This window comes from Xenia sp. Carnegie-2017, unplaced genomic scaffold (assembly GCF_021976095.1).
Source record: "Xenia sp. Carnegie-2017 unplaced genomic scaffold, XeniaSp_v1 HiC_scaffold_23, whole genome shotgun sequence".
NCBI classification, from domain to species: domain Eukaryota; kingdom Metazoa; phylum Cnidaria; class Anthozoa; order Malacalcyonacea; family Xeniidae; genus Xenia; species Xenia sp. Carnegie-2017.
Window position 1 is genome coordinate 17,757,180 of NW_025813486.1, and position 25,682 is coordinate 17,782,861.

At 32.3% G+C, this 25,682-nt stretch overlaps 1 protein-coding gene across 1 annotated transcript in view; it reads left to right on the top strand.

Moving 5' to 3' along the window:
• Positions 1-4,420: 4,420 nt before the first annotated feature.
• Positions 4,421-25,682, top strand: part of LOC124449545 — a 132,109-nt gene continuing 110,847 nt past the window's right edge. The window contains exons 1-14 of the mRNA XM_047000481.1: positions 4,421-4,548; positions 4,706-4,761; positions 8,947-9,126; positions 9,207-9,383; positions 13,470-13,652; positions 13,851-14,054; positions 14,153-14,275; positions 16,876-17,129; positions 17,701-17,788; positions 18,155-18,307; positions 18,481-18,737; positions 20,269-20,380; positions 21,306-21,491; positions 25,091-25,267. Coding sequence (XP_046856437.1) covers positions 4,707-4,761; positions 8,947-9,126; positions 9,207-9,383; positions 13,470-13,652; positions 13,851-14,054; positions 14,153-14,275; positions 16,876-17,129; positions 17,701-17,788; positions 18,155-18,307; positions 18,481-18,737; positions 20,269-20,380; positions 21,306-21,491; positions 25,091-25,267 — 2,149 coding nt within the window. The 5' untranslated portion in view covers positions 4,421-4,548; position 4,706. The remainder of the gene's footprint in view (positions 4,549-4,705; positions 4,762-8,946; positions 9,127-9,206; positions 9,384-13,469; positions 13,653-13,850; positions 14,055-14,152; positions 14,276-16,875; positions 17,130-17,700; positions 17,789-18,154; positions 18,308-18,480; positions 18,738-20,268; positions 20,381-21,305; positions 21,492-25,090; positions 25,268-25,682) is intronic.

Below are 25,682 nucleotides of genomic sequence, written 5' to 3' on the forward strand. Positions count from 1 at the left end.
ACCCAAATACGCAGGCGTAAAAGTTTCCAACTTGCAGAGTCAATGCAGCCATAAACAGCCGAATGATATGTAGAATGTTTATATCCCATTAACTTGTCGTGGCCATATAAAGAGTGGACACAATTTGGACCTTTTGTAATAAAATTTTCTTTTCCTCTCTAGTTTTTCTTGATCCCAAATCCTCCCCCCTGTTTTTCCAAGCCATCAGGGTCAAGATAAATCATTACTGCGTCGACCTGCTCTCTAGGTACATCCAGTTTGTGCCCCTGTTTAACTTTTGCATGGCTCGATATCTAGGCAATTGACAAGGTCCGTCTAATTCTTTATGATCTGCCTCTTTAAGTTGATCTATTAACACATTGAGCAATTTCATTGGCGAGAGCTATGATCTATAAAGGAACATACACACGGAATTCATGTCACAGAAAGTTCATGTTTATAAAAGAAAACAAATGGCGGATATATTTGAAAACTTATTGCAATACCTCCCAGAAAGGGAAAATGAAGATATTCACAAACACCTAGTTGAAGAAGTTAACGTAATTGAGGAAAAAGAAAAGAAATTAATTTGTACTTTGTCTTCAATAACAAAATTTTAACAAAATTGATAAGCCATTGCTTGTATATATTGTTAACCAATCACATTTTATCACGTGATTAAGCTATCCAATAGTGTTCCTTTAACGCTATAGATCACCATAAATTTGTTAAAATTGGATACGTTATATTGAATGCGCTCGTGTTACATGTACCTATATGATTTAATTTGATCCATGTGAGAAGTAAACATGTATCAATAAATATCCCATTTGTAATTTCCAATAAACGAAAGAGAAACTTTATCATGCATGTACCGACTGATGCAGGGAATGAATAAATGATCGAAAATGTCTAGCTAGTGTCGAGCTAGTGTTACCTAAATATAAATCTGCTAGTGTCGCGCTAGTAATCGAGCTAGTGTTATATATATAAATCTGGATTTCTTGCAATGTACCTAAAATAACTAATATGATAATGATAAATTTAATTTTTTAATTTGAACTTCGAATAACTTGAAAACGTTAACATAGCATGTAAAAAGAATAATTATTATTTCAAAACAAAACAAACAACATTTTCAAAACTAGTTTGAAACAAACTGTTACATAGCAACGGATTAATTCTTTGATATGTACTTGTTTGGCATGTATTTAAAACTAAAAACCTGTTTCTATGATTTAATTCGAAATAATTTTGTAGCACACACATTCATAAAAAATATCTTGTTGAGAAGGCTCAAGGTGAGGAGATTCAAACTTTATCAGTTTTTTACAGCTGATGTTAAGTACTGAGTAAATTATCTAAAGTCCTCAGCAATCGAAAATACTAGATCAAACATGCATGCATTCATTTTCCAGTAAAGTTTAAGGCTCCACCTACCCCACAACTCTTTCCTTGACTACTGATGTTCTCAAATTCTTTATGAAATTTCCTTGCATAGATTTTTAATATATTGTGTTTTTGGGGAGATGTAAGTTTTTAAACTTTGACTTTAGTATGAGCGTATCATTTGATGTTGCATTGAAACAAGGACGCCGCACAAAGGGGGCGCGGGGGGTCATCCGATCCTTGCAATCTTTAACTAAAAATAGACAAGAAACGAGCAATTTCTCACGAGAAACCAACAGCTCATAAAATTTCTCTTGGCTTGTCTTTTTATTTACGTTAAACGTGCCATACGCAGAATACAATCAACAGAACTGAATTAACGGAATTCAATATCAAAATCCCTTGCAATCTTTAACTAAAAATAGACAAGCTCAGTTTATGAAACATATTTTGTAAAGTTAGATAAACGACTGTGAATTAAAGAGCGTATGATTTACATGTTTAAAATAGGCGACAACAGTCGAACAAAAAAATCTTTACTCGTGGAATTTCGACTGTTTTCGCCTATTTTTAACATGTAAATCATACGCTCTTTAATTTACAGTCCTTTATCTAACTTTACAAAATATGCTCCATAAATTTCAAATATCATCCTTGTATAAATCTTTGTTGCTTTGCGTTTTTGCTCAACATTTACCGTTTTTGCAGAAAAATTTACACTACTATGTGTTGTTATTTTCAAACATATTATCGTTGTTATATTTATAATAAAACGATGTCATTCGCACTGTTTTGAAGAAAAGTTTTTCTTTTTGAAGGCACAAATAGTTGCATATAAATAGTTCAAATTCCAGTGTTGGAAGATTAGTGCTGCCTTTATATATTATAATTCGAATTTGACATAGCCACAACGCGGGGCGTCATCCGATCCCTTGCAATCTTTAACTAAAAATAGACAAGCTCAGTTTGAAACGGGCAATTTCATAACTAACAGCTCATAAAATTTCTCTTGGCTTGTCTTTATATTTACGTTAAACGTGCCATACGCAGAATACAATCAACAGAGCTGAATTAACGGAATTCAATATCAAAATAAGACACAAAAATTTTAATATTTTCTTTCAATGAATGTTGTATATCGCGAAAAGTAAATATTGGGATTAAAATAGAATACAGTTCTTTTTGTATTTCTTTTAACGACACAAAGTGCGATTTCAGTTACGAAATATAAGTTAAACAGCTTAAAGAAACATTTTACAGAGGTTTTAAGTCCTTCAATTGGTGTATTTCTAAAGTTCATGAACGCTAAGATTCCCCACCCACGTTGACCTGTCGTTTTCTGGCGTCCCTGCATTTAAATTATTTGAAATTTTGTAAAATATTTTGTTAAATTAATGAAATGTTACTTAAAGAGTGCATTGTATTTTATTAAAACCAGGTAAGAAAAATTTCTCGTTAACAAAGAAATCTTTATTCGTGGCATCTGTCTCAGAAGTGATCAAATTTATTTTTAAACGCGTTATGTTTATTCAAAGAACACGCATAGAGAAGACATGGATGAAAAATGCATTGTTCTTGAGCAAATCATATTTTGTCAAAACCAAGTTTTGCGAACATAGGGTTGATGCAAAGTATGTAAAAAAACCTACGATAAAATATTTTTAAGAGATAATGTCAATGATATAATTGAAACCTTGGCAAAATTCTATTGAAAAATTAATTGCAATTTAATACTGTTGTCTCTTAATACTGTCAAAAGAAAAGAACAATAACCATTTTATAAATGTTAAAATTTTCATTACAATTGCGTTTCGATACATCAAATATCTTCATCATTAGAATACAAGGCATCTCTTTATTTGAATGATTTAATAATTGAAAATTTTCAATGGACGCTATGTGATTTTTACTGTAAATTATGAAACATTCTAGGTGGTGGCTGCGTCAAATTCGAATTATAATATATAAAGGCAGCACTAATCTTCTAACCCTGGAATTTGAACTATTTTTATGCAACTGAGTTGTGCTTTCAAAAAGAAAAACTTTTCTTCAAAACAATGCGTATGATATCGTCTTTTATTATAAATACAACAACAATAATATGTTTGAAAATAACATCACATAGCTAATGCTCTCGACTGCATGTAAATTTTTCTGCAAAAACGGTAAATGTTGAGCAAAAATGCAAAGCAACAAACATTTATACAAGGATGATATTTGAATTTTATGGAACATATTTTGTAAAGTTAGATGATGGACTGTAAATTAAAGAGCGTATGATTTACATGTTAAAAATAGGCGATAACAAGCGAACAAAGAAATCTTTACTCGTGGAATTTGTCACAGCAGAAATCAATATTAGCTTCAAACGCCTTATATTGTTTATTCACAAAAGACTCACCGAGCATTAATAATATTTTGTTCTTTAGCCAATCATATTTTGTAGAAACTGGAGTTTGTATACATTCAAAAGAGTTGATGAAAGTGATCAAAGGAAGGAGTTTTAAAATTCCTCCGTTATAAAATATTTACATTCGATATTGTCATTTATTTCTTTGAAAGATTTTATTGTGAAATTGTGCCTTAAAAATTAAAATTTGTGAGAAAAATCACTCAAGTTGATGCCGTTGTATAACTCAAACATAGGTCACTCTACTGAACAATACTGAACATGTTTTACGATACGTTTTTACAAATACGGGTGCCTCTTATATCTACAAACTTAGAATATTTTTCTTAACAGGGATAATAATTTTTCCAAGAAATTTTCAGTATTTCATATGTATAGTCGAATGATAGCGACTTATGTCTATTACAGTGCAAACCAATGAACTTCATTGTCCGTGTTACGATAGTTTTGTATTTCGTTGGGAAAAAGTTATCGATCTTGAAATCTTAAAAATTCAAAGTCAGCGATCACTTTGAACAAACTCCTTTTAATGTTTATAAATTCTGGTTCTACGCAATTTGATTGGTTGATAAAAATTTGTAATTAAATCGCTAACAATCGCTGATTGGTCAATAACTTAACAAATAACATCTTCATCGTCATGTAAATGTTAATATATATCGCTTACTCACCAGATATAGACTGGCGCTTCCGAAAAACTTCCAATAAAGGCAATATAAAATTTCATTTAGTTTGAGAGCAAAATACTGGCACGGATTGTTTCATTTCAGGTAAAGATTTGCAACAATATAAAATCCTCTAATATGATTACTTACCATTGAATTAATTATGTTTGAAAGCATTATTAGTTCTTCAATATACAGCATTATGCCGCTTAATGTTGATGCTCTAATGTCTAAAATTACTTTTGACATTACTTGTTTGTAGAATGCAACTAAATCTATCCTCTTGGATTGTCATTTGGAGTATCTTAGTTTTACCCGGTAAGCGGCTTTTTTAACAACAGTGATAGTTATCACTACATTAATGTTAAAAACACATATTTGTTTCTCGTAAAGAAAAATCGTCGTCTGCTCACAGGATACATTTCGTAAAAAGAATTACGCTTAAGTTCACTGCAACTAAAAATGTTTCTTACTTTATGTTCGATACTGCGGTGTAAACAAATGTCCCTGCAGGGAAACATTCTATCAATTCCTTAAAGTGTCTATGTTACAAATTTTAGCCCCTTTTTATTGTATAATTTGGAAATTGGGCTAATTGAAGAACTCTGACATATCGATGACATTGCATCCAAAGTTGGGTATTATTTGCGAACTTTGTACGACGCCGAAATGACACTTGTGACGTAGTTGGTTGGACACGTCTGATGCCGGCAAAATAATATTACGCAGTGGCTATTCGTACTGCAACAGTACGCCGAGAGCCATTTGCTGTTTGTACTGGAGTTCTAAAATTTCCCTATTTTTCTAGTAAATCTTGCTAAGCCTTTCTTTCTCCTCGTCGTTTCGTGTTCAACAAAGTAAAGCGCTAAACACCAATCGCTTTTTTTGCCTTTATCTTATTTTATTAAATAATTTCATGTATCGTGCAACGTGGGGGTGTTCTCCAAACTTTATACCATTTTCTAACGTAAGTATACTTGACAGTGCTGATCGTGCCATGTTAATTGCACTGTATCCATTCTCCTTCTTGTTCAGCATTACTGAAAACTCGATTGCAGTCTGCAATCTAGGATTGAATGCACCAATTTCTTTTCTCTACAATAACTCTCAAATATATATATCTAAATAGGTTTTGTCTAAATTTTTCCCAGATAACAGGCAGCTTATGAGCTGAATTTTCTCCCAAATGGGACGACTGCCTAGTGGACTGCTTTGTAGGCGTAGGAGTTCTTTGCTGGCTTTGACATAAATTGGTTCCTTTATCATCATTGAGAGGGCTTTTGCATACCAGCACTGTGTTGGGCAGTTTGGTAGAGCACATATTCCCAAAGCTCCTTCCCTTTGAATCCTTCATAACATAGCAGCTATGATTCTAAATGATAGAAAAGGGTAAAGTCTTATGTCTCCCTATGATAAGGAAAATGCGTCAATTGCACAAGTGTTAGGGTCTAGGTGGTATGCCACTTATTTGAAAAATTGATTGTTTACCTGACTCGCAAATAAATCTATCTAGGCTAAACTTTAGTTTTGCTAGGACCCTTGAGAGCACTGCTTTATTTAGCATCCACTCAGATTCCTTCCCTTGTCCCATTGATTCGAAATCAGCTATAATAATTTACTTGCCTGGTATGTGAGCAATACTAATCCAGATGTATTTATTTATACACATTTCCCTCTGATTTTGTCCTCGCTCCAAGAGTGGATGTTCCTTGATACGTTGCCTCCTACCCTGAAAGGAAGCATCAATGGTAATTGTATGTTGGGATTCCTCCCTCGACAATTTCTAAAACAAATTTTTTGCATTAGAGACTCAACATTGTAATTCTGTTTTTCCACCCTGTGATAGATGCATATTGGTGTCAAAAGTACCTTTTGAATTTTCAAGTCTTTAGTTTTATCACTTTCTACTTCTTTATAGTACAAGGGCCCACACATTATCCTTGGGAAGCTTGCTATTATTTTCTTAACTACACTGGCAAACATTCTTATTGATTGTGGTTTAGTTACATCTAGTAGCGCTTTGCAAATATTCCTCAAATCCTTGGCCCTTTTCGAAGTTAGCCTTATGGTCTTTCTCACCGAGTTAATAAGAAACCCCAAGGAAATGATTTCCTGTGATGGAGTTGGACGGACTTGGTAGGAATTGTGATAAATCCTGTTTTTTAAACATTACAAACGTATCAGTGATGTTAAACACATTGCCCTTGAAAATAGCAGTCATCAATATGCACTAACGAATTGTGTCCACTTGAGAGCAATTTTGCTAGAACCGGTTTCAAAGCTTTAGTGTATATCTTAGGTGCACGTGAAAAACCATTTGAAAGCATGCAAATAGATAAATTTCTTCACACCATTACGATCGTAAAAATTTTTGATTCGATGCCCTTAATGATACAGAGTTGTAGACATCTTTTAAGTCCAGGAATGCCATAAAGCAATTTTTCGTTACCAGCTTGGTGACATTATGAATAGAGTTCATCTTAAAATGATGATAGACCACTGACTCGTTAAAAGCATTCAATTTACGAATTAGGTAATGTGACCCATTGGGGTCTAATTTAGGTAATAAAGATATGCTACAAAGGATTTGTCCAGTTTCATAATGCACTTTTCTGTATTACACCCCTATTAATTAACTTTAGTATCTCCTCGTCAAGCAAGGAGCTTTCACGTCGGAGAAATTTTTATGGTCGTAGCTTATGTTACGATGGTTCCTCAGTGCATTTGATTGTAACACCTGTTATATGAGATAATATTTCCGTACATGCGGGAATGCTGTGCAATTCTCCCTGCAATGAAATTTTTGGATGAATTATGTAGATAATTTTAAACTTCAGGTACAAATTTCTCAAACTTACTTACCGATTTTTTGATTTGATTTAAATTCTCTATGATTTTTTTTGTAGTCCTCTTTTCCATTTAGGTTTTTTTCTTTCTTTGCAGTTTCATCTGTTGGCTTTGCCATAAAAAATTTTGTTAGTACAAAAATGCCTCTTTTCATAAGAAGGAATTGGTTTTTTGCCAGAAGAGTACGTTCTGCTATTTCCACTTCCCACGGAGAAGCTGATGTGACTTGTCTCCTTTACCTCTTTTAGATTTTTTGCCAAGTCATCTTCACACATTAATTTGCTGTCTGTCAGGTCCTCCAGTGAACATATTGCTCAATACTCCTCTTTAATTGCAGATTTTATCTAATCTTTTTGCACCAATAATAAATTATTATGTGCATGTGCCATCAACGATCTGGCATCCACTAAGTTTGCAAATACCTAAGAGTTTTCACTTCTACAGCCTATAACCACAAACAAGTTTGTTGTTTGTAAAGTTGCAAACATGGCTGTGAGTACTGTTTGTTGTACGTTGAACATTTGCATATCTGCCTTCTTTTTCTTTGAACTTAACAGTTGCCATATCTCTGGATTAATCTTCTTGCACCACATTCCTGGGCAGTTTTCACGACGAGCATATTTATCAAAGATTAGCTTTAATCTTTCGGGTTCATTTGTTTGCCCTATCGTTTTAACATTATGTCGTCCGACTTTTCTGTTATGATAGGGCCTTAGCTTTCCTCATCTGACAGACTTCTTTGAGAGGTCGTCTAAGAAAGCATGTTCTTGCGCGTAGGGTTTATTTTTGTTATCTCACCGTCGGTATTCTTGCAAGCAGTGCCCACAAGTTTCGCTAGCTTATGCCTGCTATCGCTAGCAATGCTTATAGCATGAGGAGACTTATTGCGACGTTGTCGCTTGCCTCTCCTCCTCCCAGAGGATGTTTCTGAGTCTAGCTCAGTTTTAGAGTCATTGTCATGCTCTGTTGACTGTTGTTTCCGACTGAACGTTAGGTTTTCGCCTTGTGAAGGCTTTTTAGCAAGTATATGTTTAATTATCTGTCCCATTTTGCACATCGTAACTTTATTGTTGGCTATAGACTTATGAATGTCTGACGTCGTCTCTTTAGCCCAGTCTCTAGGCTGTCTATTTGGCAGTTCCGATGTCTCTCCGAGCTGAATGACCGAGCGGAATTATACTCATATTTTGAGTAAGCCGGACGTCAAAAGGCATTGACTAATACTCTTCATTTTGAGTAGCGTTTACTCAAAAATGTGCGCTCAAACAAGCTTTTGTTTGAGTCAGAATAACACAGAATTAAGAGTTACTATTGTTGTATACATTTATTCAGTACTTTGAGTACCATATACTAAGTATTTCACAAACTTAAATTGATGATACCACTATACTACACCATATGTCAAACCTTGTCATAAGTACAATTTTACACTGTTGCAAAACTTTCATGTATTAGACATACTGTTTAGTCTTTTAAAATAATTCTAGATAGCTATAAAATGCTAAACTGAAACTCAGTTAATTTTGACATGTTGAACAAAATTTGCTTTTTGAAATTTTGCACTATCCTTGGATCCCTAGTTTGTGTTTAGTGTCATGCATTTACTGATTTAATAAATAGTTGTTGAACAATCATTTCCTATCAATTTTATACAAGGCTCTGGAACTGACATTTGCTCTTCATCATCAATTACTTCAAGCAGTGGATCAATTACATCTCCTAACTATCCCAGAAGTTATCCTGGTACAAGAACTTGTACCATAACAATCAGTCGACCTCTTAACTACAGAGTCAGGTTCATCATTTCGAACATTAATTTGAAACGAATCAATAATGGTATGTAAACTTGTGAACATAACGAACTTATGTTATTAATAGAAGAAAAATAAAACCTATAACTTTACCCAAAAAAACAGGCAGTCAGGTTTTATGTTTGGATTCACTTACCATCTCTGGAGGAACATCAAAACAATTCTGTGGTAATGAAACATCTTCGACATTTGTACCGTATACCAATGTTGTAACATTGACTTTGAAGACAAGTGGATTGGCACCACTAGAAGGATTTTCTCTGCGATTTACAATTTTTCATTGTAAGTACTCCTTTTATAACGCTATTGAAGTTTGTACAATATTTTTATACAGACACAAAATAAAGGGGTTGTTTCCTAATATCGAAACGTTTTCTGCATGTTATTGCGAATTGATTTTTTTATTTTTCCTCCCTAATTGAGTTTAACTAAAGGCACATCCTATCAAAAAAGGTAATTTTATATGCTGTGTACTTTGAACCGGACAAAGTGGAAACCGGTCAAACATTCGTTCTTTTTCGTCTTGCGTTTACACGAGAGCCGTGGAACCGAATGAGTTCGCGACCCTTAAAAAGCAGGTCTATAGCTTTTGACTTTACAAGTTTTACATAAATCTTATACTGTGTAATCACGAGGGCTTAACTTCGCTTTGTATCGAGAGAGCGTTTAAGGTTGGGTATGACGACAACACTATCTTATTTTTTTATATAACATAAAGATTAAAATTGCAATTTTTTAAGTTTAGTTTGAAAACAAACCAAAATAAGGCTGAACATTCGTTTTTAAAAACTAAGTAAGAAAGATGTTCTTTTCAAAAAAAATGAAAGAAGAGATTCTGGCATAATTTTTTAATTTAATGACGGAAATGCATGGATGGTGTTCTTCAATTCACCCTTTCTCAAATGGCAGTTTTTTTCGCTATCTTCTCCACAAATAGTGTAAGAGCTGAAAATTATTTTGTCAACTTTTCTATCTGTCCACTTGTCGAACGGCGAAGATATAAAACTAAATCAGCACAATTTTGGAAAAGACATGGCAGAACATCAATATGGTGCATGGAACAATTTTGTGAATAGTGTTATGGAAAGCGAAGAATGGCGTAAAAGATACATGCAGACGTAAAAATCTATGATGTGCAAAGTCAATTTTTTGCGTCAGGTGACGCAGCTTGAATTTTTCTCCTCAAGAAAGCAAACTGTTCAGATATAAACATAAAAAAAACATATAAATAATATAGTAATTTACATGATTAATTAAGAAGTATGCCAAGAAGCAATTTGGTTAAGAGGCTTACTACGTGATATACACTTCACTCAAAAAGGAGCCAAACATCTTAAAAGAAGACAATCAAAGAGCAATAAGTTTGTCAAAAAGCAAGAAGTATCATCCAAGAACGATGCACATTGACATAAAATATCATTTCACCTGCGACAAAGTACTAAAAAAAAATTAAACTTGAGTATTGTACGTCACAAAAATGGTTGCTGATATGTTAACGAAACCATTAGGAAAAATTGTATTTCAACGAATGATATCAAATATGGGAGTAACAAACATTTAAAGGGATAAAGATTAGTTTATATTTTTCCAAAGGGAGTGATTGGATATGAACATCAAACGAAAATATATAAATGAAACTATTGTTTTTCATAATTAATTAAGTAGATATGATAGATGTCATATCACGTGAAGGTTGTTATTTGCAATTTCGATGCTCGTTGCACACTTATTGTTTGTTTCTCAATAAAATCTATATTATACCTCATATACTCCGAATTTTATTACAGAGTTATGAATAATTTAAAACAAATGTGCAAGTGTCCGTGGAAACGCTAGTAGCGGTGACGTTGCACTATTTTGCCAGTAGCGAAGCTAGCATGGATTGTTTGGGGGTTGAGGGTGGTGGTGCAATATTCATATAGGCATGTTATAATCTGCAGAAAACAATCAATTTCAAAAGAACATACTGCAATAAATGAATATGTGAATATTGCCCTCTCCGCTATTTCTAGAGAAGTTACTTTCAGTAATATCAACTATCATGGTGTATCGATACAATATGTGTATCTAAAAACAGGAAGATGTAAACATGGCATTTGAACAATTTTATAAAAAACCGGTGTTTCCTTAATGCTTTGGGAGCTATTTTTTGCACTCATGCTGTTTTGAAAGATTTTTGTGAAAATCTAATGGTTTTACTAAGCGAAAGAGAGATTCTCTCTGAGTGTATAGGATTTGTTGCCCTGCAATTATTGTTTTCTTGATATAGTCGTTAAATGGGAAGATTGTGCTCACGATTTTAGAATATTCTACAATTCAAAGGTCTAACAAGATGTTAAATAATGACGCAGTACCTCCAACGTGTAAAAACTGTTCCAGACATGGTACCAACCCCTGTTTGTGTACTTGGGGAGAAAGTATATAACACTATATTTCCTTATTTCATGAAAGAAATTCTTAGGAGGAGGAAACATTATTAACTAGCAATGTTATGTCTAATGCTTAAGATCAGCACGAATGGAAATAGAATGCTCAATTGAAAGTGTCCCAATCAATCATTATAAATTTTTAACGCAAAAACTAATGCTCCCATTATCTACATCCTTTTTTGAAATACGTAATTGAGCCTTATTACCCAAGCAAGAAGTAGATGGAGCATTTTTAGAATTATTCCTGGCATTTTCAGCTTTTTCAAAGAAGAAGAATACAGGGGCAGCATTTTTTGTATCTAATCGAAAATTTTTTTCTTTTCAATTCTTTTTGCAGATCATGATTTATATAAAAGCAAATATTAAACCATTAAGCAACTATTAAACAATATTTAATTGTTTAAGTGTATTACATATCAATATCTTCAGTGTGAATGATAGTAATATGAAATATGATACAGTATAGGAAGATATAAATAAATTATTTACATTGAATGGGAGTGTGATTTATTTCAAGGAAATTTAGAAAAATATATATATATAGATAAAAAAGTATTTACATTAGAAATGGTGATAAATGAAATTAGACCTATTATAAAGTGAAGATAGAGTTGTAATGGTGAATTTGAACATTTAGATCGGGATAACTTTTATTGATGTGAACAGGTTCTTTGATATTGAGAGAGAAAGTTGATTAATCGGTGTCAATGACTTTAAAGCAAGAAATTAAAAATTTTATTTTTACAAGAAGAGGAGGCATAAAGATGTTTATAGATGGTGGAGTTTTTGTCTGTGTGTGTGTGTTCCTTTATCCTGTACAAAATTGGCGAGAGGTTTCACCAATGTAACGGGAATTACATCCCGCACATGAGAACTGGTAAAATACCATATAAGTTTGGAGACTTCAGGAAGTGGATCTTTAAAGCAGAAAAAGGGATTTTATTTTAAAAGGAGTAAAAATGAGTTTAATTTTAATTTCCTTACAGTGATGCTTAATGATTTGTATAAGTTTACGTTGAATGTGTCGTGAGTAATCATCTATTTACGATAGTTTTAAAAAGCGTTTGTTATCAGGCTGTTGTCCATCGTCAGGGTTCGTTGTGGAATCATACGTGTCAGTACTTTTGTTGTTCTTTAAGGGAGCGTTGTATTATATTGTTGATGAAATGAAAAGGAAAAGAATTACGTTGTAAGGTGAAAATTGAAAGTTTTTTTAAGTCATGCTGAAAGCCGATTTCTGTGTTGTTCAGTTTCCTTGCTCTGTCTATCAGTGTTGGTATCAATCTAATTTTGTAAGTTAAAGGTGTGAAACTGAAATAGTTTGTCAGTAGTCCTGTTTATGTTGGTTTGTGGTAAGTGGAGGTTACACAGTTATTATGTGTCTTAGTAAGTAAGATGTCAAGAAAGGGTAACTGATTGCTTTTTTCTCTTTCGTACGTAAAGTGTAAGCTTTGGTGCTGTTTGTTAATGTATTCGTAATAAAGTAATGCTTCATTTTCGTTATGAAAAACACAAAAATGTCGTCCACGTATCTGCAGTTACACAAAGGTTTGTTGTTGTTGAAGTTATTTAACCAGTTTCGTTCGTGAAAACCCATAAAATGCTAGCTAATATGGGCGCTAAGTGTAAAATCATACTTACCCGTCAATTTGGTCACAGTATTTGCCGTCAAATAAAAAAATTAATCTGGGCAGTAGCGACGTTAAAAAGTTGTTTCAGTTCTGTTTTGTTCATTTTCAATGTGAGGTTGTTAGTAAAAATTATATCCATACAAAAATATAAATAAATATATTAAATCTATATTTACTGGTAAAAACATCAAGACATCTTATTCCATATTTGTAGTTATTTGCTTTTCTATATTTTACCTTGAAGGTGAATGTTTAATCAGAGCTTTTTAAAAGTTGTATTCATAATTTTCCTTTTTGTATGTTTTTAGATAACAGCCAACCACCTGCGTTCAGTGTTTGTTCTAAAAAAACAATATCTAGTGACGCTGGTCGTATTTACTCACCCGGATTCCCCTTTGCCTACAACTCGAACTTAAGATGTAGTGTTACTATAATGATTCCTGAAGACAAATCTTTGGAAGTTGTCCTTAACATTATTGACATATATAGGTGTAAGTTAGCTTAAAAAGAACACTTTTTTAATGAATGTTTCCAGTATATTCATTAAGATTTTTGAGATCGTTACAGTTTATGTTCATATAGAATAAGTTAAGAATTTGTAAATCTAATTTTATAATTTCTAAGTTTTTTGTGGATAAACTAGAGTGGAAAATATCCAGTACGAGCTTTGAAATGATTTGTTTTATTAGATTATTATTACGAAGATGGGTGTCATGACGAAGAGTTGATCATCTCAGATGGAACATATTCTAATTCTACATGTGGAAAGTCATTTGTTAATAGTCCTCCAATTTTCTTTACTAAAGAAAATATTAATGTCAGTTTTCGTTCTTCTTACTGGCGCAACAGATTATCAGGGTTTTTGTTGACATTTAGAGTTGTTGATGCAATGGGTATGAATATTTACATTCCTGTAATACTTCTTACTAAAAGGCTTTCTATAACATTACAATGTGTACGTTATAATCAGCTTGTAACCGCTGTATTTTAGATATTCAATGTACATTTGAAAACGACCTGTGCAATTTTACAAAGATTGGAGGGTGGCAACGAGTTTCTGGATCATATTTGGGTAACTTGTCAATTGTCGATCATACTATTGGCGATGCCTATGGTGAGTAATTGTTATATTGCGTCTCTTTGTCTACTCTTGTCTTAATTGCTGGCGCACAAAAAAAGATTGGTTCAACTTAAGAAAATTACTAAAATAAACGTAATACTGGACCTGTTTCGAAAATAGATAGTCCATTTAGTTGAATAAGATAGTTAATTAGAATCTGGCACAGAACCTTATATCCTGTGACTACTGTCTCATAATCATGGACTAAGAAAAAGGTATTTTGAAGACACACATCTTTATGCATCTATTTCGTTTAGTTTTACACATATGTTTGAGAGGGGTTACCATACAAACGAAAGTCGATTAAATTTTCCTGTCAATTTGGTGAAAACATCGGCACCCAAACATATACTTTACGAGGAAGGTTGAATCTAGCAGCTTTAATTTTGATTGTTTTGACATATTTCTTACTTAAGAAATTTAGATCTTTTTTCGTTAAGTGAAGAGTTTTTACATTCTCTTTTTCCTATGTAATGGATTGTTTTTTGCTTCTTTCAGAGTTTACAGTAACAATTCATTTTGCAATCAGAATGTTATCTGCTTATTTTTTCTGTTCATTTCAAATACTGCAATGAGTGGAGCCAAGAAATATATCTAAAGAAATTACTTCATTTTTTTAAAAATACTTTTTTGTACGTGCAAAATGTTTAAACGGAAAAACGTGGCATTTTTTGAAAAATACTCCAAGAAAATGAGTTTTTCGCAGCTTTTGCCACCATATTGTTTCCGAATTTATCTGATCAAGTTTTATAGCTAAAGAGAAATATACTGCAATCATTTTGAACAAATAATTAAGTATATTAACGAAAAATCGCGAATATATACACCGATAAATGTTTTTGCAAATTGGTAACTTTGTCAAATCCAGCATTTCATTGCCAGAATTATTTTACTATGTTAATTTTTGCCTCTTAAATAGTTTCCCGTATCTGACGAAAACATTCTAGTTACAGGTGAGGTGTGGCGCAGGGAAAAATTGAAGTAATTTCATTTCAATCGTGGAATAAACATTAATGTTAGTGATATCCAGTGTGTTTGCTTAGTGTTTATTGAAGACATCTTTTGCATTTGTTGGTCATAAATAATAAGCTTTCGGTTTGAATGGATAATTAAAGTATTATACGATGTGATGGGTATTGTATGTATGGGTGCTACTGGGTCTCAATGACACTAATTAAAGGTATGATAGTACTTGCTATTTCAAAATTTGAACAATATATATTTGACAATTTAAGTGGTCACAACATTTCAGAATGTAATGTGCATGAAATTACAAAAGTTTCCACAATTTAATTTGAAAATTACTGCTTATTGAATAACTCATAAATGCAATCATGTTTAAATGAAGCTGTCAAATCAACAGGTGGAATTGTTTAAGTGTTCTCTTTTTACAACATGATACACCAATCAATTTCTTCAAGCTAGATGTTGACATAGCACAATAACTTAGACAATAAAACGATAAAATTGAGCAAATGACGATTCTACCTAAACTTTTATCGGTGGATGATTTCACAAACGGTCAAAGATTTCACTCAAATATATTCTCAAAAGGATCGTTGCATGTTAATCTTTATTATAATACTAGATTTGATAAATTCGAAACAATATGTTTGAAAAAACTATTAAAAAGTCATTTTGGTAATACAATCAAGATATCTTTTACTCTCTTGTTTGGCCATCTTGTATTTTATGTCGTATTCAACATCAAGTATCCTCTAAAATTACGTAATCATAATGGCGTTGATCTATTGCGAAAGACATCAAATTATTGAAATTTCAATGGTGAAATACTCAAAAAATTGCATGTTTTGAAAGTGAAAACAAGTGAATTTACACTTTCTATGATACAATCTACTAATTTATCTTGATAAAATGTAGTACCCAATGGGGGACAATGAAACTAAACCATAATCTGCCACAGAATACGGCCTGAAATGAAATTAAGAAATATCATCAATATTTTGACGTTGTCTTTAGCAAAATTCTACAGCTTCCTTTGCTTGAGAAAAGTTGGCATCGGAATTTGTCATTTGGAAGGATTTGGCTTTCTTACTTCTTCTGATACTACTTATAACAATACCCTCTTGCTTGTATTAAAAAACTACCTGATGTTTTGATCAATTAAAAAGTCCAATCTTAAAAACTTGGATTGTTGCTCAAGTTAAAATACCTATAAAGATCACTCGTCTTGGCTTGTTTTTCGCGAAACTTCCTGATGTTTGTATTGCTTTTTTTTTCATTAATTTTCTTACTAATAAGTAATTTATTTCTTTTCCTGGATACATTTTTCCGTTGTGTAAAAAATAATATTTCCAACTTTGTATCTTCACATCGGAGCTTTTATGTGATAGAAACGTTTTAGTTTCAATATGGTAATACTCCACTTATAATGAAGAAAAGACAAAGGACACCATTTTATAGTTTCTTTGGTAATTTTATTTGGTAATTATTTAATTTTCTTATACGTTTGTATAAAAAATGGATTTTCAGAATTTTTCACTTTTACCTTGCACATAATGTCTATTTAGTAACTGAAGGGAAGTTGTCATCATGAATATTCTCTGTTAATTAAGAATCAAATTTTCATACAGGTCACTTTGTCACTATGGAAACAACTAGTCTTGAACGTCAGAAAAATGGAACAGTTAAAAGGAACCTCTCTGCAAATGGCAATTTAGCATGCTTGACCTACTGGTATCGAAGCTTTAGTTACACATTAAACATTTTAAAGGTTTATGTCATCGGAAATGGGAAAGAACTTGTCTTAGAGAAAAAGTTGTTGGGCATAGAAACATCTTGGAAAAAAGGCAACATGACGATTTATGTAAACCGTAACAGTTTTTCTGTAAGTAGCATGCACACATTATTTACAGTTAAAAAAATGTTTCAAATCCCTCTTTTAATTAATCTTCCAAAACAAAAGCACGTGGCAGTCAAAAGTTGTTTTTAGACAAAACAAATTACTCAATTTATACGAAACATTAGTTCTAGTGTTATATACAAGTTAGCATTAAAATCATAAATTTTATTGGTCTTAGTTAGTGTTTTAAATGTCTAAAACAGGATAAATGAACTTGTTTTCTTCAAAATATTACCTCCTTGCTAGCCAGAAATCTAGATAATATATCAGTGTAGAAGTAGCTAGTATTTGGCATTTATTAGTAGGAAAAGTAACATAAACAGTAGCACTTTTACGTTTAAATTAGCACTGCACCTTTATAGAAAAGCTAATGCTGTTGAGATGATGACGTTTCCTGTTGAATTAAAATTTGAATGCCAAAAATTTACAAGAATATATTAATTCACAATATACACGAGAAAATTCTCGCTCTTCTTTTTTCATGATGCACTTTACAGTAGAAGAACAAATCTATTTTATAATATGCTCACACCTGACTTGAATAATTTATCAACAGATAATTTTTGAAGCTATGGTAAACTCATATCCTGGTCATATTGCTTTGGATGATATTTTTGTTGACCTTGGCGATTGTCTCAATCCCGGTGAGATTTTGTTTATGATATATTATATAATGATCACCAAAACGACTGCTTCAACAGTTGGAGCGATATTATAGTTGCTAAGTTTATATTATTTGCATTATTCAAGTAACGAGTCAATTATTGTTTGTTTTTTTTTTGAGTATAAAAAATTTCAAAATCTTTTTAAATAGTTTTATTTGCTATTTTCTGCTTTTTCAAAGATTTGAAGATATTAATTGTAAATATCAATCAACATTTGTTAATTTTATTACTGTTTTAACGTCAAATGTTTTACCTAGTTTCAAAATGAATAATTGACCGAAAGTTAATTTCCTAAAACACAACTTTTATCATAGCTACCACACTAAAAATTTTTTTTCAAAACAGGTGACTGTAACTTTGAAAACGGAATTAGTAACTCAAAATGCCCGTGGAAAAATGTTGGATTTCCCCTCGATGATTACGATTGGATTGTCCATTCTGGCTTCACACCATACTATGGTAGTGGTCCCAACTTTGACAGGAAAAGATCCACAATCGGTGGGTGTTATATGTTCAATTTAGTTCCTTTAATTATAACGTGCTGCATTATTTAGATTAGTTGCTATATTTCAAGCAAGTTATTGAGACGTATAAACTTATAAGAATGTTGCAAAATAGATAAATCTCTCTACAATGATATTTTTCTAATTTTACATTTCACAATTAAATAGGAAAGTACATTTATATGGGAAGATATTATGGATCTATGGGTTCTAAAAGCTGGTTGGTTAGCGACTATTTCAATACATCAGCAAAGTGTTTTACGTTCTGGTATCATATGTATGGATCAACTGTTGGTTCCCTCAATATATACGAGCAATCTATTGGAGAAGAAATGAAACCTGTATGGACTTTGAGTGGTAACAAAGGAAATGTCTGGATCAGGGGACAAGTAACAGTGAATTTTGGTGTTGGATTGAAATCTAGGGTAAGTATTCTATAGTATTAAGTAAAGGCCATTAGTCTCGATGAATTTTTTAACTGGAAGTCTTGCTTAACAATTTAGCCGGCCATAACAATTGTTGTTTGAAGCTTGTGTAGCATAAATTATACATAAATCCAATAAATCTATTGAGATCTTGTTTATTGTTAGCAGCATTGTTTCTTTCACATATCAAACATGTCCATAGGCTATGAAATAGAAGCATATGAAATTTTTTGTACAACCTCTCTGTTATTTTCGAACTAACAATAAAAATCTGCAAACATTCTCTTCGCTAGTGAATGAAATAAAATTAACTCCAAAAAAATTATTGATCATGCTAACTGACATCATGGTTGATGTCAAAAACTAAGTTTTTACAATGATCAACAAATTGAAGACGTAATTTGTCTTTTTTCGCAATTAATGACTAAGTAACTGAAAATACTAAAGACAAAGTGAAATTTATGAGTCCAAGAGAGAGGGATGCAATATTAAAACACAAACACATCATACACTGACTAAGCATTGTGTTAACAAAAAGCATTGCCTTTTTAGTATAAATATAACAAACAACACACACCTGCTACTTTTCTTTCATTTCGAACAAATAACTGCTTAACAAAGCCAAATGCTGGAACTGAAGGACAATGTTAAATACTTCGACCCTAAATGTCCTCTCCTCGTAGTCTTTGGGAGTTTTCATGACGAATTCAACAAAATACAATAGATTGTGTTGCTCTTTTCATTCTTTCTCCTGCTTAACATAAAGTATAATTCGTGGACAAAAACAGTCCTTTTTAGGACTATACTAACCTGGACGATCTACATCTACAAACATGTAACGATACTCCAGGGTTCACACCATTTACTTTATTACGATCATTTGGATGACTGAGCGAACAACTTGCTAACGACTACATACGTTTTGCAAGCAACGTCAGACGCATACGCCAACAACTCTGATTTAACCACCTCTGCAAGGACGTATGAACCAAATAAAAATAAGGCTAACCTCACGTATATTCCTCGTTTTGACTTTGAAGATGACTTCCGCTAAGGTTGTTTAAACTTCAGTCAACAACAACAAAATCAGTCCTTCTCAGTACTGTACTAACATGGACGATCTACATCTACAAACATTTAACGATCTACACATCTTCTGCCCTGTTGACGCCGCCATATTAAATACTCATACTGGCCTTAAGATCGAGCATGTAACATGTACATACGTCAGCATCTGTGTGTAATGTACCTATGCGTTGATGTACTACCTCAATATAGTCGCTTTGACATCACATGCAACAATGTATAAATAAATTAAATGAAGAATAAATGCATAAAATATTCATAATGTATAAATAAACAAATATAATTCCTGAATTAAATAAATGCATAAAACAATAATAATGTATAAATAAACAAATATAATTCCTGATAAATTGACTTTCAAATTTTTACTATTGCATTCATAAGATTATTGTTGTATCGCGTTTAAAAAAAGGAGTTAATGTAAACATTAATATTTTGCCTTTAGATAATCGTCGAAGGAGTTAGAGGATTTACTAGCTCTAGTTATATCGCTCTTGACGACTTTAAATTTTTTGATGGACCTTGTGATATTCTTCCGCTTAATGCAACACCTCCACGTGAGTTTTTAATTATTTTTTTTTATTTACAAGTAGAAACATACAATATTAAGATGAACTCAATAAAGGACTACTGTTTACATTAGTGCATTTTTTAACCGACATTTTCTTTAAAGCTGATACCTGTAATACAATACATAATAGTAATAATAAGTTGACTAAGCTTATTGTGAGTACTGTTTTTAGTGAAACACCTTTATCATGTTTTTCCTTTCTCAACTTAGTAAGCATATCATATAAAACAGTATCTATAAAACTTCCACTCACTTCCACAAACGAGAACTAACAGAAGGAATACAATTTAAAACACAATCAAACTTTTTATCAAAATTTATATATTGCACATTTGTTGAGACGTTTCCATTGGTCAATTGACTTCTGCAATAAATAAAAAATTCACCAACAGGAAAAATAGCTACTAGTTTCAGGAAAAAATGCCTAATGTAAAAAAATATGACTTGGCAAAAAGTTAGTAATGTGACGACATAAAAATGAAGTAGAGGCAAAACAGAACAAACATTCCTTAAATAATATACAAGAAAGCTTACTAAATTTTTTTATTATTTTTTTAGAAGAAAGTTTTACATTTACATGATATATTTCTATATTAAAGCGCTAAATTATTTTTTTGTCAACAAACACCGCATCTTTAATTATTTAGGTAACAGATAAGGACATAATTAATGACATAAAATAAAATTTGAGCAACAGCTTTTTTCTAGGTTTTTACCTATGCAAACATCCCCCCCCCCCTCCTTTTTTTTAAAAAATTGACTATTTAGCCTTCAAACGAATTAACGATAACAAACACGAAAAAGGCTCTCCTTCTTTTGCTAAGATGGAGAGTATATATATTCTTTTAATCTAGAAGATATGCAATTCAAAAGTTATTTTTTTATTAACGCTCATTTTATATTTAATACAGGTTTTGGTATCCCAATCAATATTTGTCCATCACGAACTATTACACTGTCTAAAGGACATATTGTGTCACCAAATTACTATCCATATTATTCTTTCTACGCAAGTTGCACATTGACAATCAGACAACCTCTTAACACAGTCCTCAACTTTAGCTTTTCGTACATCTCTCTTGACTCCTTCGTAAGCGGTGAGTACTTACAAAAATTTATTATTATTGTTATTATTATTATTCGTGTTTGTTAAAACAATCTTTATTGAAAATTTTCAAAAATACAAACATCAAACCCGGTCTGCATTCACTTTTCACAAAAAGCTTCTTATTTATTATAGCCACAAGTATGCTTAAATAGATTTTGTCTTAAAACTAAGAATACAAATCAATTTAGCTACCAGCTACTCAAATAAGTGTAGCACTATTTAAAAGATAAGTGCTCTCCATGTGACATTGCATGCCTAAATATATTTATATACTGTAATGACGTTGGTAATTCCTTATTTAATATGCATGTGTAATGTATATATGAACCTGTGTTTATCTAAGCCCGGCATTAAATACAAGACTTATTACATGGTGGTAGCGATTAGGAAAAGTTTGTTCTTATCGAATGGCAGAAGGATTTTCCAGGCCAACACGACTCTCGTTTGAAGGCAACGTTGCTGAGAATTGGCGTCGCTTCAAACAGAACTATGAAATATACATTGTTGCTGCAGGACATAGTCGGAAATCAAAGAAAGAAAAGTCATGCATCCTCTTAAATCTAGCTGGCAAAGATGCAGTTGAAAGATATAATTCTTTTACCTACAACGAAGAGGAAGACAAAGACGATCCAGAAATTCTAGTGAAGAAATTTGAAGAAATTTGTATGCCGCTTAAGATTTTAACATTCGAAAGACATTTATTTCATACAAGGAAGCAAAGTCCGTCAGAGTCGATTAGTTCCTTTGTTACAGATTTGAAAAACATTGCTCGAAAGTGCGAGTTTGGTGACCTCGAGAGCAAACTTTTTAAAGATCGTATTGTGTGTGGGATTAACAGTGATGCAGTAAGAAGATTCTCCTTCGCGAAACAAGTTTAACTTTAGACAAGGCTCTAAACATATGCAGTGCAAACGAATTGTCGGAACAACAAGTAAAAGATCTTACTAATTATCAAGATGTCGATGAACTGAAGGCTAGGAAGAATTTGAAAACCTCAAGAGGAAGTTACACAAACTTAAGTCAAACAAAAGAAGATAAACATCGAGGACAAAGATTCGTATTAAAGAACAATTGCAGAAACTGTGGAGGAAAACATCTTCCAAAGCAATGCCCAGCTTTTGGAAAAATTTGCCACAAATGTCATAAGAAAAACCACTTTGCTCGGGTGTGTCTAACGTCTACACAAAAGTCACAAAGAGCAGTTCATGAAGTTAGTGATGAAGAATTGTTTATTGGTGCTGTTAATGCAATCACACCTACGCAAGAACGCACAAGCTCGAAAGTCGACTATCGAATGAATATTGAAGCTGTAGAAAAAAACAATGACGAGTGGTATTCTGAACTCAAATTTGGCAGACATTTGGTGAACGTGAAGGTGGATACAGGCGCAAAATGTAATGTGCTTTCTAAAAAATTGTTCGACAAAGTCAGAGAAGCTGAGCAACAAGTTACCAAAACAAATACAAAGCTAATGTCGTATAGTGGAGATTCAGTTCAAACCTTGGGACAAGCAGTGATGACGTGTTCTTACAAAGACAAACGATACAATCTTCTTTTCTATATAGCGACACACGATGTAAAGCCTATTCTTGGTTTACCTGATTGCGAGCGTTTGGGTATGGTGAAAAGAATTAAAGATGTCAAACCTATTTTCACTAGGGACGATATTCTCAATAAATATGCAGATCTCTTCGATGGCAAACTAGGATGTTTACCCATTAAACATCATATCAGTGTCAATCCAAATGTAAAACCTACAATTCATCCTCCTCGACGTGTTCCAGTAGCTATGAGAACGAAAATTAAAGAACAGTTAGAACGAATGCAACAGATGGGTGTCATCAATCCTGTAGAAAAACCTACGGAATGGGTTTCGTCAATGGTAACAGTGGAAAAACCTAGTTGAAATTTACAAAGAAATTGATATAATTGTTTTCATATAACACTATTTCTACTAAAGCTCGACAATTTAAATTCTCAGTAGACAACAAAAGTTTCACAGTGCAACCAGAATATTTTCCAGTGAACAACAAATCATGTTCAGAAATTTTATTTCAAGAAAACAAAGAATACGGAAAGTAGAAAAATGCGTGATCCGATATCAGGATTATACATAATGCAGTAAAACGTTCACTGATATAAAATTTTTTATTGAACAAGCTTTCAGCTGTCTGTTCACAGCCTTCGACGGCTTTGAAAACTTTCAGCTACATTATTCATTAAGAGAAATATTAACATTGTTAAAAATTTATATCAAATATGGCATTACTTTGCTAAAAGCTGTGACTGTATAGATTACAAATATTTATTAGTAAGCCAGGTGCCTTACTATCTGTCAATTTTTTATTTTAGTATTACTTTTAAAGAGCCTTCACCAAGAGAACTAGAAAATTTGTTTATTTTTTCACATTTCAAGCAACATTTTTCTTCTATATATTTTCCTTGAAGAACTGCACTACTTTAATAACCAGAACTGATTTTTTTGTTTTACTTGAGATAAGCGTTTTTACGGCAGAGAGTTTCAGTAAAAACGGCTATAGCTGCTCTTATTGCACTTTAAATGATTTCGAGCATGTCATTACTGACCATAGTGACGTTAATTTTTAAGAACAGTCCAACTATTCTGAATAATCCAACAAATCTAAAACAGATTTTTACTAATAAAATATAATACGCGTAACTTTCAAATCGACGTTCCAAGCAAGTGATTAACAAGTCGAGTCAAGATGAGGGAAGGCAGCACTAAAAAATAGAAAGCTTAATGCCAAAGAAGACCGTAGTGGCGTTGTCCCAGGTTTTCAACAATAAATGTGTCAAGAGAGAAATTAGAATAATTAAATTACGTTTTGCCAATTAAATAAATGGATAAAGTCACAAGATGGTGAAAGATTTGTGCGATTGACCGCTGCCTCTGTAAACAAAAAACCTTATTAAATTGTGACTTGGGACAAAACGAGGCTGCGACTCTAGCTGATTAAAAAGGAAAATGCATAATTACTCGTCACTTTGGGGACCTTAGTATTCAAAATGGAATAACTATTTTTTTCGTAAAATATACATGGAGTCACATGACCTATTTGACATGTCCTAGATCCGCCCCTACTTATATGAAAATACAACATACACAGCGTTTCTCCAAAAATAAACGAATCCCACTCAAACACTTATGTATGCACTAAAATGAAATCTGCAGAAGATCATTTAGACTGCAACAGCTATTTGTTTTGCCTAGTTAATTTAAAAACATGATCTTCCGTGTTTGTAGCAACTAATGGAAAATGTGATTATGTTTTTGTAGCCATTATAATTCAGTTATAATGTTGCTTTAATGTTACAAAGCTTTTGTGTGGTAAATTTGAGAAGAAAATCAGTGTATAAAGTACTTTTGAATTATTTTGCTTTAAATACTTTACAAGCTCTATAAAATCTCAAGTGTGCAGAAATTTCAAGCTCAATAAACTATTTTGAATGCTAGTAATGTTATTGCCCATGATCACTTTATTAACTTCATATTTGATTTACTCTGTAAAGACACTCTGTAGACAAAAGATCAAGAAACTTTATTTCCACAATCATTCCTTTTTAAAGGTAATCAAAAACGATGCCGTGATTCTCTCACTATATCTGGTGGAACTTCAAAACAATTTTGTAATAACAAGCGCTCCGTGACATTTTCACCTTACACTAGTGTTGTGGTTTTGACTTTTAATGCTCATTTGAATCAACGTTTTAAAGGCTTTGCTCTTGAATTTACATCATCGAGAAGTAAGTGGTATTCAGGTTGTGTAAAAGAAGTTGACCCTAAGTACTTTAAAAGAATTATTCCAAGTACTTTAAAATTCTAAGGCTTAACTTTAAATGAACTGTGCTGTACAAACTATCAAAAATTCAAGGAATTTAGAGAAAGCGCTGGCTAACGCAAAATCTTTTAAACTCAATTTTTGTGTTTGTGCTTTTTAAAAGAAAATTTTATTACGTACATCGTGTCAACTGAATTAAATATACGCATTTCAGAGATTTTTATAAAGTACAATATAAAATTAGAAAGCCGATTCCCAAAGGTAAAAATATGATGTATTAAAACTTAGAATAAAATGGCAAAAAACGCTCAAAAATCTTTAATAGTTTTAAAGATCTCGCGTTGTCCAGCGCTTGCCCAAAGGTTTTTGATTTAGGCCAA